At 40.9% G+C, this 19,774-nt stretch overlaps 1 protein-coding gene across 8 annotated transcripts in view; it reads left to right on the top strand.

The window, feature by feature from the left end:
- LOC113011062 (protein tyrosine phosphatase receptor type M) overlaps nt 1-19,774 on the top strand; it is a 120,674-nt gene that overhangs the window by 72,672 nt on the left and 28,228 nt on the right. For 4 of the 8 annotated variants that reach the window (XM_026150434.1, XM_026150429.1, XM_026150432.1 and 1 more), the window contains 8 exons: nt 6,184-6,491; nt 8,856-8,936; nt 9,581-9,607; nt 11,512-11,523; nt 12,722-12,915; nt 14,422-14,430; nt 17,006-17,093; nt 17,968-18,044. In XM_026150434.1, coding sequence (XP_026006219.1) covers nt 6,184-6,491; nt 8,856-8,936; nt 9,581-9,607; nt 11,512-11,523; nt 12,722-12,915; nt 14,422-14,430; nt 17,006-17,093; nt 17,968-18,044 — 796 coding nt within the window. The remainder of the gene's footprint in view (nt 1-6,183; nt 6,492-8,855; nt 8,937-9,580; nt 9,608-11,511; nt 11,524-12,721; nt 12,916-14,421; nt 14,431-17,005; nt 17,094-17,967; nt 18,045-19,774) is intronic. The other 4 variants (XM_026150435.1, XM_026150430.1, XM_026150431.1 and 1 more) reach the window with 3 other exon arrangements.

Raw genomic sequence — 19,774 nt, 5'->3', positions numbered from 1 at the left:
GTGTGATGCAGCTGTGGGCAATGAGTAGCTGGTATTTAAAATGGAAAATATTTGAATCGATAGTACGGCTCCCAGTCTGCCCCCCTCCTGTGTATACCTTTCGTGTCATATGTCAGCGAAGCTAGAATGGAACAAAGCATTTCCCATGAGGGAAGTGCATATTCATGTCAGCTAATTGGGAAGAACTCTTAATTATTTATTTTTTTCCTGGAGTTATGTGAAAGCTGAAAGGTTGCATCTCACTGCTGAGGTGTTGTGTAGGGAGGCTTTATACGCCTCAAGCAGTCTAAGCCCAGCTAACAAACAAATATAACTCATATGCCCAATATTTCCAAGGTTTCTATTGTCAACTTAATAAAAGACTGCATTTTTAGACAACCTCCACTTGAGCAGTCTCTGAAATTCTGAAGTCTGCTATGAGCTTGCAACACCTCTACAATTGATGAAAACCATTAATGCTCTCATGCATTCATCAAAGTCTTTTAAAGGCATGAGAGCGTACGGCACTCGCCAAAATATGCACTTTAGGTATATTGCCAGAGGTGGCTGGGAGGGCTAACACGCAGCACATCAATCACAGTGCTCATTAGCAATGCGGTTACATGTGTGATCAAATATATGACCGTTCTTTAAACAAGTGGTCATACCGGCCGCTGTGGCTGCTGCTGGTGGGGACAGTTGAGATCAATTGGCGTGGTGCAATGAGGGTGGTTGGGTGTTGTTACACTGAGCATGTAACATGTGAAACTTAACGTGTCTCTTTACACTTCTTCATCGAAGAAAAAAGCAAATGACTGTTTTTAAACAATTAAAAAAGAAAGATATAAGTTTTATCTTTGTTACTATACAAATATATTACAATATATCAGTTTAATGTGCCAAACCAATGATAATCTTTAACTAAATATAACATCAAATACTGTGTTGGCGCTTAAATTTCAAAATCCACCTCACAAGCTGCACAGCCTGCCCTTTAGTTTTGTTTGCATAAAGCATTTATATTATTTTTTTTAATGTTGCTGCAATTATTTTATGACAGATTTTATAGTTTAAAATTTGATTAAATATTGTATCCAACTGTGATTCCCCTCAGTTCTACAACACAGTCTGCACCAAACGGCACAGCTCCAACAACAAAAATACTGATAATATGTTAATCTATCAATGATAATAGATGCATAGTGACTGTTTATTGTTGGTAAATAATAAAGCAACCTGCACGCCACTTTCCCTGCCAAAATACCAATCTGTCTCGCAACATTGTATTTACGAACGAGAGAGTAAGCTCTAAATAGTTGGTAGTTTGTTAAACTGTAATAACTATATGGATTTCTTCATACAGCAAAATGGGAAAGACACATATGGAGACGTATAAATCATTGTCCCAATTCTTCATAAATCTCATTTTTCATAGTCATCCCCACTGCACTCGATGTCAGAATAGGAGGCCTGCTAAATGTACAATGTATAACACAATGTGCTCAGGGCAAACACCTTCATTAAACCTTACAAGTCGAACATGTAGCAAGAATCACATTAATTGGTACAAGCCTTGCAGAGTTTTGCACCTACAAGCTCTGCATGTTGATGAGGAAGAGCACCTCGAGCAGGCCGAAAAGATGTCAAGCATGGAATGATGGAGTTTAAATGATAGATACATTATAAAACGCCGAGTCACAAAACATCTGTTCATCCAGCTTAGTAAAAAATGGCCACGCTTTTCAGCTACAACATTAAAACCACCTGCTCAGTAATGTTTGTATCCCCTTTGTTTCACCTTACCATACCTTAGCAAAATGTAGGCAAGAGCATTGGCTGTGACGTTTAGATGTTTGCTGCAGTTCAGTTAAGCATGAGTTCAGAAAATAGCACAGGCTAACAATAACAATTTTGCTATTGTTTTCTGGAGAGTGCCTTTAAAAATAAAACGAATCCACTATAGTTGGAGTGGCTTGCTTGTGACTGGGACATTTTAGCGCTAGCAGAGTGGCTTGAGCTAGTAAATAAAAATGGCACACTTTTAGACAGCTGCTTATTAGCTTTGTTTAGGGCGCACCACCCAGCATCTAGACGGGCATTATGCAAATGTGTTGCATGTTGACGTAGGTCCGTATTAGGGGAAAAAAGGCTGAAGTGCTAATAGTGTTTTTAAGCATTATGTGATGTTTCAAAGTCCCATCAGTCGGACTTACTTTTTCCAGCACATCTCTCAAATACTTAATCTTGAGAAGTTAACACCTTGAACTCTTTGCCATGTTCATTCATATTAAGGGTCTCCTGATGAAAAGGGCCATTCATATCAAGGAATAGAGTTATGTAATGTTTGGATGTGTACTTTTATATATGCAATGGTAATGAGCTATTTGGTTCAGGTATTATGGCTAATCAGTTATATTTACAGTTGGTGAATATTTTTAATATACCCTCTTTTTTTTCTTTTTTCTTTTTTTTTTTAACCAATGATGTCTGCTTAGCCTTGAATGAAACCATTGAGATTAAGAATCTCTTTTGTAAAAATAGCCTGTGCCCAGAAAAGCAGCAGTACCTACCATGTTTTTTTTCTAGCTTTATTTGTCATTATGTTGTTTTTGTTTCTGAATGAGTAGGAGCAGAAGCACCGTGTGCTGCTTCTGTGTTTTTGTTGCTTCATTCTTTTTTTAGTTTCTATAGATAAAGGGCCCCTTAGAAAATTTAATGAAGAGGCCCCGTCATTGTTTACGTTTTTTCGGACTTGATAGAGTAATTGAAATGAATTGTACATTCAATGAACAGTATTAAGTCTGTTTTTGATCCTAATACCTTTACCGATAGATACGACAACCTAATGGAAGTTTGCTTTGTAGATGAAGAGAAGTTTGAAATGAGACTCGGTGCAAACAGCTACCGAAATGCCCCCACTGGGTTAATCAAAGATGCTTCTGTTGCCCCTCCCAGCTGGATGTCAGTCAACTAAAACGTGCGCACACACTCATCCACCACGAATGTGTGTGTGGATCTTTTAATGAAGCCTTCTTTGTCCCAGTGTCAAAAGGTTTAGGCTGATCTGATGCTGAAATGAGGCCGACCATGCTGAGCTTGAGGTTTTGAAGCTCTTGTTTTAGAAGTCGCAACAGCGTCACCTCCCACAGAACACACATTCTGGCAAACATTTGCAGACATAAAATTTGTGCCGCGGCCTTTTTGTTGTAGCTGAACTCACGGAGTTGGGAGCTGTGCTCATTTAGATCCTAGATATGCCAGGCTTGTCATGTACTGAACCAAAGACAATCTCTCTAATGAGAGTTGCCTGATATAGTTACCTGGAGTGTTTGCACTGTCTTTACTTCTACAAACACCTCTGCCATCTGTATGTCTCAGCCCCCTCCCATATGCACATTTATTTTGGATTTTATTGTTGGGCATGCCTGCAAGTAATCACTATCATTTTTTTGTTGACATTGTTCCATGTGCAGCTTTACTCCAACTCTCCAGGGATAAAATAAATGGTCACATTCATCAACACCCAAAAACACTCCACTATACACTTCCTTATACTATCTCTCTCATCATATCAGGCCCTGTAATCTAGTCATCTATCATTAATTTTTCCCTTCTTACAAATGAGGAAACAATAGCATGCCAATTAATCTTCATCAAACACCCACGGTGCCTTGCAAACATCCCAGTATTGCTGGTGCTTTTCTCATTTTGGCACTGGAGTCTGTGCAGCCTCGTTTATCTTCAGCGCTCTCTTCAACTGTTTCACAGGCCAGGAAAGAGGAAATCCAAGATTTAGCAGGCTCAGAAATAAGAACAGTGATACAGTATTAAAACCTGGATTATAGTTGTTCTTAATAGTCTTCTCCATGAGTGCACACAGTGCCGAATCTGTCTTAATATTGCCTGGGGTATATGCATCCCCCTGCCATCCTCACTCTTCCTTATTGCAATATGAAGCTATAATGGGGGGAAAAAAGAGACAACACTGGTATTTTGTTCCCAGCTCTAATTGCAGATTGAAGACAAAAAGTGGGTCCAGCAGACACAAATGTCACTAATTTGTCACTTTGCTTTCTGAAGAACGGATCCACTATTAGCCTCACGTCGCGGGCTTCAGAGCAAATGACTGTTTGAAGGCAGTGGGGGCCTGTTGCCATATGGCATGAGACAGCGACAAAATTGAATAAACAGAGGAGATTTGCGAAAACAAAGCAGCAGGAGTGCATCATTAGACAGCAGTTGTCCGTGAGAGAGACTGCAATCCAAATAGGCAGAGGGGTCACGCAGAGAGTAACAAAGTGCGAGGATCAGTGTGAGGGCTGCCATAGTTAATTCTTACACTACTTGCTCCCCTCCAGCTACAGAGCAGTGGCAGGCATCAGATATGGCTGTTGCTGCAGTATGTTCCCACTCTAGCTGTTTGCCATTCCTTTGTAGTTCATCTTTTGTGGAATTATAGGAAAGTTAACTCATCCGGGTGATCATGTGATTCGCTTATGTGAATATCCTTTTTAATCAAGGAAGTCAAAGGTCAAGGTCGGCTGCAGAGAGCAGTTGACTCTTTGTTTGGAACAGATTTTAAAAGTCCAACTTTTTTATATATCTATATATTTAAATTGTATAAAATCGTTTCATGCACATAGAAGGTGCAACTCACTGATTCCAGAAACACATTGTCATTTAATTCCTCTGTATTTATAATACCCAGAATGGAAATAAGAATGAGTTGAGGAATAAGTAAGCACAAGTGGTTCATCACACCGCATCATGTTTTAATTACTTTTCACAGCTCATCAAAATAAATAGTTTCACTTCTTAAAAAGGAAAGAAATTCTACAGCTGTGCTTGCAGCTACAGCCTGACTGATATATCAGTGGATAATAGCTACTCGTTAACTGTATACTTATTTATTAGCATCGGATAAACTAAATTTTAAAACCAGAGACATGAGAACGCCCTTCAAACATGTTGGAGGGATGTTGTATAGTCGTTCCACCAAGAGGGCGTTTTGCAGTTCTCATTTTAGCAACACCTGTTTGGAACAAGCACAACAACCAGCTGATCCAGCATAAACAAGTCATCTATGACTAGTAACTATAAAAACAGTTTTGTTTTAAACTGCATTGTCAGAATAAAAAGAAATTTTGGCCGAAACATCATGTTTTTAAATCACTAAATATCAGTGTTGGTCTTAAAAATCCTATATCGGTCGAGCTCTACTACCAGCCGTGAGATGTGAGCCGTAGTGAAGCTGGTGACATAACTGCTAACATCAGTAATACAACATGCTCATAATCACAGTCATGCATGATGATGTTTAGCACCATATATTAAGTGTTTCAACATCACAGACTGGATATGAAGAGACAGCTTAGCATATGAAGCTAGGTTGACGCTGCTTTGAATTTGAGCCAAATTGGGGCTTAAAGAATAGCTTTCTTTTGGGTGCCATGTTTTCCAGTTGGAGCCAGAACCTTTCATACATGGGTGGAATGGGGGGTGTAACATATTAAAAAAAAATGATTGGAGCACATGGCTAACATTTGCACTACTATAATGGTATGTTAGTACATAAAGGCATCCAAATAAATGGTAAAACTGCATATGAAATTTAATAAACGGATACAGAATTGCACTAAAACACTAAGTATGTCATACGGCTGTCTGTTCAAGGATATTTTTTTTACTGCAGTCAAAACAGCAAAAGTCTTTAGTATTTGAGTGGAGGTTGGATTTGTTTGTTCTTTGGGTAAAACCAATGCATGTCCATGTACAGTATGTGGATTTGTGCACACAGGTTTTGTACACTGTGCATTAATGGTGTTTGATCAGGGACAGATTGCTCGTAGGCTCTAGCGCATCAACTCAAAGTAGGTCAATAAAAGCAGGTTGACTGTTTCAGTTCACTGTTCACATCTCTAATTCTTTCACCCCAAAATACTCCAGCTAATTTTAAATCATCAGGGCCTGATGTATTTGGGTTAGAGAGTCACACCTTTGCACATTCTCCAGGATTCATATTTCACTGCTTGGGGAGAAAACATCTGGTTCCTAATGAAACCTAATGTGACCACAGCTCAGGGCACATTAGCTCACCCATCTCATTATATGAATGAGTCATCTCTACTAGCTTCATATCAGATCAATGTAAGCTGTGTCATTTCTGTTTTTGCCTCATCAGTTTTATTTGTCTCCTCTTTGAAGGAAACTGGCCAAGAAGCGCAAGGAGACACTGAGCAGCACACGCCAGGAGATGACAGTGATGGTCAACTCGATGGACAAGAGCTACACAGAGCAGGGCACCAACTGTGACGAAGCACTGTCCTTCATGGACACACACAACCATACGCTGAACACCCGCAGCGAGTGTGCGCTCACGCTCAATGGCCGCAGCGAGTGTGCGCTCACGCTCAATGGCCGCAGCGAGTGCGCCCTCACTCTTAACGGCCGCAGCGAGTGCGCCCTCACTCTTAACGGCCGCAGCGAGTGCGCCCTCACTCTTAACGGCCGAGGTAAGACGGCCCCACATCGGCATACCTCCCTTTTTATGCGGTTACACTCACAGAGCAGGGTGGAAGCAATTTATTAGGTTTGGTCAGGTGGGAAAGAAATCAGACTTGGCTGCACAGGAAATATTCAACCTGGGAAAACCTGAAAATGTTTTCCTTGGTCTGCTTTCCAATGAACTGTTGATTTAGAAATATTTTCAAGAAAAAGACCTGAAGTCATGTCTCCGGTAAATATTGGAGTTTTGAGGTTGCAAAAGACATCCTTGCATTTGTCCTTAATAATGCTGGTATCAGAACTAAGTGGTGAGACAAGGCGGTGCAACGTTTTCTCAATAATATAAGAAAAAAAAGTGTATAAAATAAATTTTTAATGACCAATCTTAACATTAGGGATTATTTTTGCTTTAATACGCAATATTTGTAGTCAGCATAAATGACATTACTTTATGGCTCTTGTGAAACTGCCTGTTGTCCCTCTACAGGGAAACTGCTGTTTCAACTCAGCAGAAGAGAATTGGATATAAACATCTTTTGATATGATTTTGATCAAATTGTTTTTTTCCTCTCTAGTGGAAACTTCCTTCTTTAGAACCCCTCGAGGGTTTCATCCACCCTTTTCAAACATTTCCTTTTAAATTGCTTCAGTTTCTCTAATTAATTTTTGTTAAATTAATTAAAATTCCTCTGAAATCTGCAAACTTACCATTTCAGCTAACTGTCACTAATGCCCACGCTAGTTCAGTTGCAGAAATGGTCGTCCAAACGCATGTTAATAGCCTGAAGCGAGCCTTGTATTGAGATCAATATTCAAGACTTCTTGAAATCCCAACGCTGACCTTAAAGCTTATCAGCAGACATTAGAGCTCCAAAAAATCCGTCGCGAGGTCCCAAACTCATGCTGTTTCCAATTCATGACAGAAACACATAGCACGTACTAGATGGGCTCTGGTGTGATAACCTGTTCTCTCTGTCCCAGGTTAAAACTAATACTTTGTTGATGGACGGTTCTGCTAAGTCTGCACCCAGGGCTTGACCTAGTATAATCCCAGTCAAAACCATCAGATTAAAACTGCACAGCAGCTTCTGTCTCCACACCCCTGCAGGGGCTGAGCCCCAAAGATGCTTTGACCTTGATTAACTGTCTGTTAGTGTCGATGTTCAAATCTGGCCCCTCTGTCTGCCAGCGCAAATGATTTAAATGCATTATTTCTCACTTTGCCTGTCAGTTGAAAGCCCTCTCACACTCCGTGACCTTACGTTATTGTCGGTCGTGTCGTTTTGGCTCAAAACATCATCGCTGACAGATTATAGTCCTGAACATACTGCCTGCGTAAACCCCGTCGGCGTAGCATTTCTGTTGACGTTGCATGAGGAGAAAATGACAGTCTTAGGAGTAAATGTCACTTCCTCCATGGTTTGTGTGACTATTGTTCTACTCTGGCCCCTTTGCTCTATCTCAATGTCAAGCTACCTAATGATGATATCTTTAAAGCAACTGACTGATCTTTAACTGTTTTTTAAAAGTAGCTTTAAAAACTGAATTATTAATGCTTTTGGAGATTTGCAGGCATTCATGGACTTTAGAAGACTTGGAAAAAATGTGCAAGTTAAACGTGCTTTTTTTAACTCTTTTTTTTTTTTTTTCATTTTTACTTTGCAAACTTTTCAAAATGAATTTTGCGTATATAAATGAGACAGAATAGATTTCATAATCTATGTTTACTAATATTGATCATAATTTAGACATGAGGATTTTTAAAGGAAAGCTTTATTATTTGAATGTAATGCAGGTTCCTTGCGGCCTCTGGCTTTGTGAAATTGACAAAATAAGAAGCAACTTGTAGCAACTTGTAACTTGGCGAATGCCGTAAAAACACAGCAGCATGCATAATGCATTAGGCTGTTTTAAAGAACCAGAAAAATGACGAGAAGGATTGCATGCAAAGTCTACAAAATCAACCAAATCAACCTGGACTCCACGAGGTTAAGTGCAGTTTATTTCTCATACTTGTGTGCTTTGCACGGCTCAGCCCAAAACACAAAGCCACATATTTTCTCACCTACTTCTTTTGGTGTTGCCAGTGCAGTTTCCATTTAATTTCGTCAAGGTCTCCTAGATTTCTGCTTCCATCACAATTTAGTAGATGTGAAAGGAATTTTATTTGTGTACTTAAAGTAGCTTTTCCCACAGGGTAAGTCAGAAACCTCAAAGTGATCCTTTATAGCACATGCAAATTTCAAAAGCAAGACTTGTAAAGTGCATTATTACACTGGAATTTTACTGCAGTGGGAGTTGCTTCCACGATTAATAACTCTAGATTAGACTATTAATGCCTTTTGTTCTGTTCTCTTCCCCCCCATCTGTAGCTGGATCATCACCGTCGTCCTTCACACTACCAAAAGCCAACACTCTCAGTACTTCTATCCCCACCAACTCATACTACCCAGGTAAACATATTCTATTTCCTCGTTATAATCCAGTATGTCAACACAGAACTGCTTACTGCACAGCCTAAGCGGTGCTTTTAACAAATGATGAAATGAAAAGGGGAAAAAATAGAAACGCCACAATAAATAAATAAGAGATGAAGTTTTATGGGCTCTTTTTTTATGTAAATTACAGCCTATTTCTGTAATGTGTGGTATGAATTTACCTAATAGAGTTGCTTTAAAAATTAGAAAACGATTTTACAAATGAGAAAGCAGCTAGATTAACTTTAGATGGCTTTACACTCTGCTACATTTCTGGTTATGTTTTATATCACTTTGCCAAGATGGATTTTAGCAGTTTAATTATGACTTCAGTTTATCCCAAATAATATCCATAATTGAGTGTCTTATGTAATCAGATCACAGCCCATTGATTAAATGGGGTAAAGGGCAGCTAGATTTATAATCAACTAAAGTTACTGTATAATTAGCTTGAATTTAAAATATGATCGGTTTCTTGTTATGCTGCTTGGCAAGAAACCAAAAAGCTGTCCATTAATTTCTGTTCATGTTATTTTTGTGCGTTATCTTTAATTATCTTTAATTTACTGCAACTCTTTTTTCCTCCTCCAACTTCTGCGATTGTTTGGGGGTTTGAGCAGATCCCTTTGTGCCAACTGCTATCTTAGGTGAGACACAATTTTTTCCTTTTGCCATTGCTGTTGAGTATTTATTCTTATCTCTATGCTAAAGAAAATGACCGTGCATTACATTTGTAAGAATGCTGTTTGAACACCTAACTGTGAGGCCAAAGAAAAGCACAATTTTTTATTTATTTTATGTATTATTTTTTTGTTTCATTCTTTTCTTTTGGATGGCTCTTTTACTAAAGATGGCTTCCTCACTTCCATACCTGCCTGCTGCTTCCCCGTCTCCTCCTCCTCCTCCTCGTCTCCTATTCCTCCACCCTTCCCTAACTTCTTCCCCCCTCCTCTCCCTTCCTGTCCAACGAGGGGGCTCTCCTGGGCTGAGGCTGGTTTCACTCCATCCCATCCGCATTGCGTGTCGTGCGTGTGATGTCACATACGTGTTTGACCTCTCATATGCATGGACAGACATGTGGACTGGATGTGGGGGAGTGTCTAAGAGGGGCAACGGGGGCGGGGGGCAGTTTGCCCCGGCAACTGAGGCGACAGCATGCTGGAGCCGTAGCAGCTGCACTGAGACACAACAGGCAAAAACTGTGTGAGAGGGAGGCCCAAAAACGCTCTCACTTAGCCCCCACAACCCTCTCCACCTTTAGCCAGAACTTCCAAAAGCAGGATGCGTTGAGTCTGAACATTTAAAGTCTAGCATTAGCTGTGCTGCCCTCCCCTCCCCTCTCTCCTCACTATGCATTAAACTCCCTTCCTCCCCTCCCCTCTGAAACGACAACCTTTTCTATTATTCTTTTTAATGTCGCTCCCTCTGCCTTTGGCTAACTGCTATTGACCTACTTGTTTTTGTTTTGTTTTGTTTTTTCCAGTGTTTATTCGTCTTGTTCAGTGATAAAATAGAATTATAAAAAAGCATTTTGTTCTCCTGTTAATTATTACTGGCCTTTGTTGAAGATGCACAACAGCCCAAAGTGCGGCATCTTACACGAGCAGATGCATTTTCTACCAGCGAAGCCCGCAAAGTAGCTACTAAGTGGGGCACTAGGAGTGTAATAATTTAATACTCAAGGACAAAAAGAAAGATGCAATAAGCAGCTCGACTCCAGCTTCACCACAAGCACCACTGCTGCATTTTTAAATAGGCAACTTTAACAGTTGTTGTTGTGTTTTTTTTTCCTTTTCACATTAGTGCAACTTAAAGCAGTGTCTTTCATCACCGCTCTTGTGACAGCTGCTTATGTTAGTTCCGCATTTAATGAAGCGTGAAACGATTAACATAAAATTACAGCAGCCAGAAAAGGTTACATGCTTTCGGTTTGTGACACATTCAGTCACGGCATTGTCTCATCATTCGAGGTTAATGATCAAAACTGATTAGATCACAGAGTATCGGTTGCATTTCTGATTTCATCGCGCACTAGTTTAAAAAAAAAAAAAGAGAATGAAAATGGCACAAATACAGGTGTTACCCCCCGAGCACAAATGGAAATAAAATTATAGCAATTAGAGAGAGGAATTCAAAATGTCAGAACGTTTAAAAAAATAATTAGCTTCATTAGCGTATGCAAGTCGGCGATCTGAAACAATTGCAGCTTCTTTTTTTTCCCCAAAGACTATCATTATTTTTTTTTCCCTTTTGAATCCATGACTTCCTTGTTTTGTTTTTATTTTTTCTATTTTTTTTATTTTGTTTTTTTGGTTTTTTTTGTCTTGCACTGTTGAAATTGCCCCATCCATCCACTCAACATCCCCCTTGACTAGGCTTTTATACCAAGGCAGTTTGAACTGAGAAGGCATGTGATCTTGCCCTGTAGAGTAGCTCAAACACTACTGTAACAGGTTCTCATGCTGGATTGTTGCTTATCCCCTCTCTCCTGTTTCTTCTCCTCTCTTTCTCTTTACATACGTAACCTCTTATGTATCTGCTATCTAAAAAGTGCCCATTAATGGTAAGTTTTCCCAAGTGGGCCCTGGGTTGGGGGAAGGAGACGGTGTTTACTCAGACAGCATGCCGACAGTGAGAGGCTGCTTCTGACACGGGCATTACGACATTTATTGCATGACAAGTGGACATGTTAGCATCTCACCCACCCTTCCGTACCGTGCCACCAAGCCACCATTAGCTTAGCATGGTCAAAGCAAACACAGTGCCCCATGGCAGCATCACCACATGCATTCTCCTCCCATCTCCGCTTCCCTCTTGGGTTCTGTGTGTTTTTTGTTTTTGTTTTTCTATTTATTTGAGGTTTGGTTTTTATTTTATCTTATTTTGTTCATTTTTCGGGGAAGTATGGGTGGCAGGGGTTGAATCCACGCTGTGTCTGTGTGATGCTTCTGAAGGTGCCTGCTGCAACATGCTCACTGTGGCCCACCGCACCCCCTCACATCCTCCTCCTCCATGTTTTTGGACACCCTCCATCATCCGCTGGCTCCCCACAGCATCTGTGCCTTATGTCTGCCACTGACTGGATTACAGTATGAAAGAGCTGGAAATGGAGTCTGACTCTCAATATGAGCTTCAGCCCAAACCAGCATGTTGTACTGCCAGTTAAAAAAAAAAGAAAAAAAAAAGGAAAAGTTGTTGTTTTTACAACACATTGATGGGGATTTTTATGATTAAAGTATAATGTTTCTCACAGTTGAGAGCCACTGCTGGTAACAATGTTAAAAGCTTGTAGCATAAGGGTTTCACTTAGAGGATCTTGTTTTTAAATGCCGATGGACTCCTGTACAGTGCAGTATTTTCCAGCCACACTGAGACAGATGGACCTAAACCTTCCCACCACATGACTCATTCTATTACTCAATGATGTTGTGTTGTTGTGACCATCCATAACAAACAGATTACTAGTCGAGTTGTTGGTCAATCTGGAGGGTGGTGACATAATGCTAACCAGTAAATGAGCTAATGTGCCATCTGTTAAGGAGAACAGTTGTAAGTCAGATATGAACACCTAACATTAAAGCTAGATAAATCAACTTTATATGTAAAACAACTTCAAAGGAAACCACTTTCATTTACTGCTTCGAGCATTATGTCACCCGTATGTATCTTACAGCGATAAATTGATGACCTGTGATGTGACTTTAGCTCCTATTTCCTCTTGCTGACCCGCTCCGGCCTCTCTGTCTCTTTGTGTCCCACAGATGAGAGTCAGAACATGGGCAGCGACACAAGCAGCTTGGTCCAGTCGCACACTCACTCCTTGAGGAAACGGGAGCCCGTCGACGTGCCATATCAGACGGGTCAGCTGCACCCGGCGATCCGCGTGGCGGACCTCCTCCAGCACATCACTCAGATGAAGTGCGCAGAGGGCTACGGCTTTAAGGAGGAGTACGAGGTAGGAAGCAGCCCAGCTGTCACCTCCCACCATTAAGGTTGCAAACCCAAATAAAGCCTGGTGATAGACTTGTAACATCTCCACTGAGGTTCTTGAATGGAAATTTTTATCAGTCTAATACGAGGCCTCATCTGTGTTATGGTGCACAGCCCCATGTCTCTTTCGCTGTCTCTCTCTCTCCCCTCTTTTTTTCTGCCTGCCTCTCTCTGTTTTGCACCGCACAGCAGAACTGTTTTGTTTCTCCCCAGATGCACTTTTATGATAAATTGTTAATGTACCCTGTCTCAGTGTGTTTACGGTGTGATTCGTTTTGTTGTTCATCTGTTCCTTGTTGTTTGCAGCGATTGTGCATTTTGTGTGCATGAGTGTGGTGGGGTTTTTTTTTTGTTTGTATTTTTTGGGGGGGGGGGTTTGGTCAAAAGCTGTGTCCCAATTCTCCTTGGAGACTCAGCTGTAGACCAATGCGAAATGCACAAACTGCCTGTGTTAGACCGCGTCCCCTCCTTCACCTGAAACGGGTCGGATTATGCTGTTGCATAGTACTGGTAGCCTACTGCTTGTCGCGCAACAGCATCAGTAATCTGTCACTGCGCTTCTTACTGACACCAAACAAAAGATTTTCGCCCCATAAGGGCATCACTCTCATTTCCTCGCATTAGAGTCTGGCAGGGTTTGGCGGCACTCCAGCCCTCCTTGCTGTCCCTCAGCACCACACCAGTCATCCTCAACTCGCCCCGACGCCATGTTGTAACAGACTGGCTTCGAGCTAAATCCTTCAGTTTCAATATATTATCCGTATCAGTTCGGCCTCTTGTCACATTTCTCTCTTAACGACCCTCACATTTGTTAACGTTCTCAGCTTACTTCTTTCTCTTACTTTCTTATCTATACCTCCTGTGTTTCTTCCTTGCTTTCCTTCCTCTTCTCTTTATCTCCCACCTTCTCTCCATCAGCTACGTGTCAGATTTATTGGTAATTAACTCCCCACATCCCATTCATGATTGTGGAATGAAATAACGTCGTCTCCCATTGCTACCTTCAGCATCCGATCATTGAGGGGTTTGGAGTGCTTTGGGCTGCCTTCTGGGTCTAATCCGTTATGGATAAAGGGAGTTTGGGGTCCACGTGGCCAACATTGCATGGATTAATAGCAGTCGATCAACAGAGACGTAATATGGAACAACTGGCTGCTTACCCTGCTGTCACCTTATTGTCCACAGGCTGTTGCAAAAAGTCCTGTGGGGTGCTTAAAGTGTGCAAGGGAGCTCATTCTCACATGGCTAGAGCGATTCATTTGTATGTTTTGTTCCACTGCTGTCTTATAAATATATCTCTATCTCAATCTGTCTTAAGGTTAATGCCCTTTTATTTATTTTTTTAAAATAACCGTTTATTTTTCATGATGAGATTGGAGCTTAGTGCACCTCTAAACCTGTTGACTTACACTGTACTATATCTCTCTCTGACCCATGCTTCTTGTTATTCTGTACGTTAACTTTGGATCAGATAAATGAGGTAAGAAAAATACTTTTTTTGTGAGTTTATTTATTTATTTTAGACTTGTAGATTTATATCACAAACCTGACAGGATCAGTAATGGTTGCTGGCTATTTTTAAGACCCTGTGGGATTAAAATATCACCTTTTTTTTTTTTTGGATTTAGTTTGAAAAGGGCATTTACCAACAGATGTTATGCAGCATTATCAAATTATCTGACAGTGTTCAGTTGGTGAAATATGTAGAGCAGTGACATTTTTCTGTTTACTTTTTTCTTTAGCGTCACTGTGAAATGTTTTTTCTTCCCGTAGTCAGACATTGTTAGCACCACAAATCCTCCGCAGCTTGATTCTGATGTTTATAAAGCTTTTCAAAAGCATACTTAATACCCTATCAGTTATTAAGAGCATAATTTTTAGAGTAAAAGTGCAATAGTTTGAAAGATAAATGGAATACCAATGTATAATTAAAGTGGACTGATCAATGATATACCCAGTCCAACAAAGTACCAAATTTAATTCTAAGCTCGGGCTACCTTGTGGATTTATTGACTGGAAATTGAATGTTACCATTAGAAGGGACACGATAAACACTTTAAACTTTGCAAAAGCCATGTTGTATACTTTGCAAAAGCTTTATAAGGCCGTGTGTGTTACAGACCTAACAAAGCATTTTGCATGTCCAGCCTCCTGCACCTGGGTGCACATTTTCACCGTGCAAACAGGAAGCAGAAACAAGTTTCAGCGTCATTAATGCTGCCATGTCATCACTGTTTCACTTGTGTTCGGCCTGTTTCATGTCGACAGAAATGTGTTGTATCTAGCCTACTGTGAGAATCCTGAAATTCTTTAAGCTCCAACCACAAATGAACACTAGTCAGTCTGAATGAGCCTCCTCTCCTCACATAGTAAAAGATTAATTAATACAGAAGCAACTCACTAAACGTTCCTGCTTCTGTTCGACCATCCATGTTTTCTTTTGGGTTTTTTTGTTTCTGATTTGTTTGTTTTTTTGTTTTTTACTTCACCATGGTGTGTACTTTGTGTCAAATGTTTTATCCCTATCCACAGAAATTACTCTGCTTTTCACATACGGTTAAGTAGTTCCAGACAAAGAAACAGCATAGCGGAATAACTGTGCAGGGACTGGAGTGCAGCAGGTAGCCTGTAATTAAAAACATACTAAGTTGGATTTCTGCCAGTGGGAATAATTGAGGAAGGTGAAAAACTACCTGCAGACAAGCTGCAGTAAAGTACAATTCATCACATACCTTTTGCTACTAAATACTTTTTACAGGTGGAGCCTTCAGTTGTTTTTCGATACGCGTCGGGCGAATAGCCATTTATTCCCTCTATGTGCATTTAACCTTTAAATTGAAAGCCTTCGTGTAATCTCTACCTCTTGGGACATTCATTATTTTACCCCCATGAGAATTCATGATCATAATGGCTGGAGGAATATGACTGTAGCGGGGTCACTCAGATTAAGAGAGAGCTATTTTAAAGTTGCCAGGTAACGCCTTTGTGCTTGAGGATGATTTGTCCTTACAGGCTTGATATTAGACTTGTATCCTTCACACCGACAGCACGACATTGGCCTGTGCGTTTCCTCAAGAAATACTGCCACTGGAGGAGGCCTTTATAATCCATCTTGGGGACATGCTTCCATCTTCAGTGGAAGGATGGAACATATTTTTAGCATATTAAAGCTGTTTCTCAGTGAAATCACTAATCCTTAGGACTTCATACAGGAATATGTCCTTGTGTGGTCTCTGAAAGGCCTTTATATGCTAGACAAACTGCCTGCTGCCTGCCACAGCACTGAGATGAATCGAGCCATCAAGTCTTAGAGCAGTGATGATTGAAGACGATGCCTCCTACTCCTCACTAAAAGGAACTCTCAAACAGTCTCTTTAACCTCCGTTAAACGTTCCTGAATCTTTATTTGCAGATGGTCTGCCCCGTAATGTATTACCTGACTTTTCAAATGTGCATTAGCTTACTTTCAAAAAGACAGAAAACCATGATTTTCTGCAGGCTAGTCCGCTCTGAGCCGGCCCCGCCCGCCCTTGCTGAACAGCGGTGGACTGGCAGTGTAGATGTATTTTCATAATTTGGCTTAATTGTGCCTGGTGTGCCATCAGAATGGAAATCTCCCCAGTGAGAGATGATAAATATTTCATGAGGGTAATCTGAGCGGAGCAGTTTTGATGTGTAGACGATGAGCTGGCTTTATTTTTCCCCGCGACGAGCTGATTGAGTCCTTCAGATGAGGGAGACAGACAGCTGCCGCGGTTGCTCCGCCCAGCAGAGCGGCACAGGGGAAGAGGTTTGAGTGTGACACCCGCTGCATCTGCCCTAATGGCACTCGCTGTTTGACACAACTCCCCGGGATCCACCATCCTCCCTGTGTTTCCTGCCTAATAACACTGGGAATCTATCTCTTTCTGTGTCTGTTGCCAGCGCTCACTTCCTCCGGTTTTGTAGAGCTGAAAGAGAAAGAATGTATTCTTTAGCCTGGTTATCATTTGGAGTGTTCACACATGACACAATGTTTCATCCCCCCCTCTCTGTCCTGTTTTCTCTCCTTTCAGAGCTTTTTTGAAGGACAGTCTGCGCCATGGGATTCTGCCAAGAAGGATGAGAACCGCATGAAGAACCGATATGGGAATATTATTGCATGTGTGTACAAAGCACCTCCTCAACGCTCATGAATTTTTGTTCTCATTCTTCTGCCTGATTTATTGGCCAGGCTTGTGACTGGATGACTATAAGCTGCTCAAACCGAGTTTTATTATCAGCCAACGAGAGCAGCCTTGACCTTTCCAATCTACTTTTATATTCATCTTCCTTTACCGTCTTTACTGTTATGAGATATAAGCCTATGCAGGATATGGCACACAAAGCTTATACCGTGTTTGGAAAAAGAAATGTTGATTTTGCAATTAATCGCTATAAGAGTTCAGTTTAACCCTCTTTAATAACTGATGCCATGGAAAAACTTTGAAGATCTACTTCTTCTGACTCACATCAGTTAAAGGGGTATTGCACAACTTTGGAACAAAAATGACGTCAGCTATCCACAGTTACGAAAATTTCATTTGAAATCAAAAGTTAAGGCTCTGTGGTTCTCTTGCCATCAATTGTTCCCCACATTTAAAAAGATTATTATGCTGCACGTGTATTATTTTGTTGCTACTAAATTTTACTAAAGTAGCAAGTTTTAAGGTCAGTGACTTAAGAAAAAATGGTTTAGACTATGATTTTGTGATTTTTACCTGATGATAGGGTGGTGGCGGTTTTAATGAAGACTGTCACGTAAACGCTGTCTATGAGACATGTTGCATTTTTACAGCACCAATTTCATTTTTGCCTCTGTATGATGCCAGTCTAACCATGCTTTTATTGCTCTATCACCCCCTCTCCTCCTCTTATAATTTCTCTCTATTCCTTTTTACTGTCTGTCTCTCTGTCCCTCTCCCCCTTTTCTTCTCCCGATGCCCTCGTTAATATGATTAATTCAACACTGGTTTCTTCCTCTCTGCCTCTCTTCCAGATGATCACTCCCGTGTCAGGCTGCAGGCCCTGGAGGGGGAACAGAGCTCCGATTACATTAATGCAAATTACGTTGATGTAAGTACACACACCAGCCAGCGCCACCAACGCAAAGGTCAGTCCGCTTCCTCTTGGGGGGGGAGAGGGCGCGCTGGTGCCGCCGTCACAGGGGGCCTGAGGGACAGTGCAGCCCAGCCGCCTGTCCATCACAGCTACAAGCACACACACAAACACACTGCCTTTATTTGACTTTAGAGGGCTGCTGTATCACTCTGTTCATTGGATATATTAAGAGAAATGAAGATCAGAGGCTGACAGCACTGGGAGAGAGAAAAGGCAAACCCGCACAGAGGGGAAACTGAGGTTATAGTTTTGGACTTTGCTTTGAACAACATTATAGTTGAGAACCAAAAAAAAGAGAGAGGGAGTGAGGTTTCACAGATGATTACTTAGTAAAGTTATAGTGAATAAAGCTGAAATAATACACAGAATTTCAAATAGAAACAAAGCACATATACAGACAAAAAAAGTTAAAGTTGTTAGCAAAGCTTCGAAAACTGTTCTGTTGCTTTTGTAACACTGGAAACAATGTTCAAGATTAACAATCAAACGGGTTGCTGTATGTAACTCAATTTACTACAATAAATAATTCGTGTGAGTTTTTCTGACCCGCACAGCCCACAAACCAGGCGGATCTGATAGCTCATTATTTATTTGCTGTGGCAGAATGTGCCTGGCCTGGTTCCCACAGAAACATATTTTTTGCCTGGCCTTGCCTTTGTAGGTCCACTCACAACCGTTTATCTGCTATGAGGTGGGTTTGATGCAGTGACTTGCATATCTGCCTGGGTCTGGTTGATGCTGGGTGTAGGCTTGGTCTCGACTTGTTGATAACACCCTCTGTAAACTAAACTGAGAGGTTCCAGCATAGCATTAGCTGCAACAGATCAGCTGATGACCCTCTCTATATGTGGTAGATCGTCTCTAGGCTGCACTAGTTACGTTGCTTTCACCTACAGTCACACAAGGGAAAATGGTGATTGAAAACCATGGTTTGACCAAAATTATTGCAATCATGTGCAGCTGTGTGCCTTGCGATGGAAATTAGTTACCTCAACTATTTGCAATCAGTCCCAGACAGCAAAAAAGAAAGAAGGAAGAAAAAAAAAAACCTTTACCAATCACCAAGTTTTCTTGTGCATGGAGTTTGCCACCCTGTTTTTTCCTCTAGTGCGAATGGGGCCTTAGCCTGCCTGCAACTGTTTCATATCTACAAGCTACTTTGCAACCTGCCTGCACCCTAGATCTGAGTTAATATTATGCCTGCACTCTTCTGAAAAGAGGGATTTTGCTGCTGTTCTCTTTGCATCCGGCTGAAAGTGCAGTAGGTCCCAAATGAGAGCTATAATGTAAAATATAATTCAAATAACATTCGTCTTTTGAGTCTAGTGAGCCTTACTGAAATGTCGTTTCTGATATTAAAGTTTGATGATTTATATGTCTACCTATCCACGCTTGTCTACTTCATAAGACATTTGTAGCAAGACAGGAAAGTCCCTGTAGTGTTATATTTACTTATTCCAGAGAACAGTCGTTAACATAATTTTAGGACCCGGTGGTTAGGAAATTTAAAATTAGTTAAACTTTTGAAACGACTGCCGTGGTTGTTATTCTAGCGAGGAAAATCTTCACAGATTGTATTTGATCTCTCTGCTTGATATCTGCATAAGGCAGCTGCTGATTTCGTTACTCTTAGATGCTGAAAAACTCTCAAGGACGCCCTAAATTAAAGTAGACACAGCAGTATC

This window comes from Astatotilapia calliptera, chromosome 18 (genome assembly GCF_900246225.1).
Source record: "Astatotilapia calliptera chromosome 18, fAstCal1.2, whole genome shotgun sequence".
Taxonomy (NCBI): domain Eukaryota; kingdom Metazoa; phylum Chordata; class Actinopteri; order Cichliformes; family Cichlidae; genus Astatotilapia; species Astatotilapia calliptera.
Note: the sequence above shows the minus strand (reverse complement) of the source record. Positions and strands in the feature narration are given on the sequence as shown.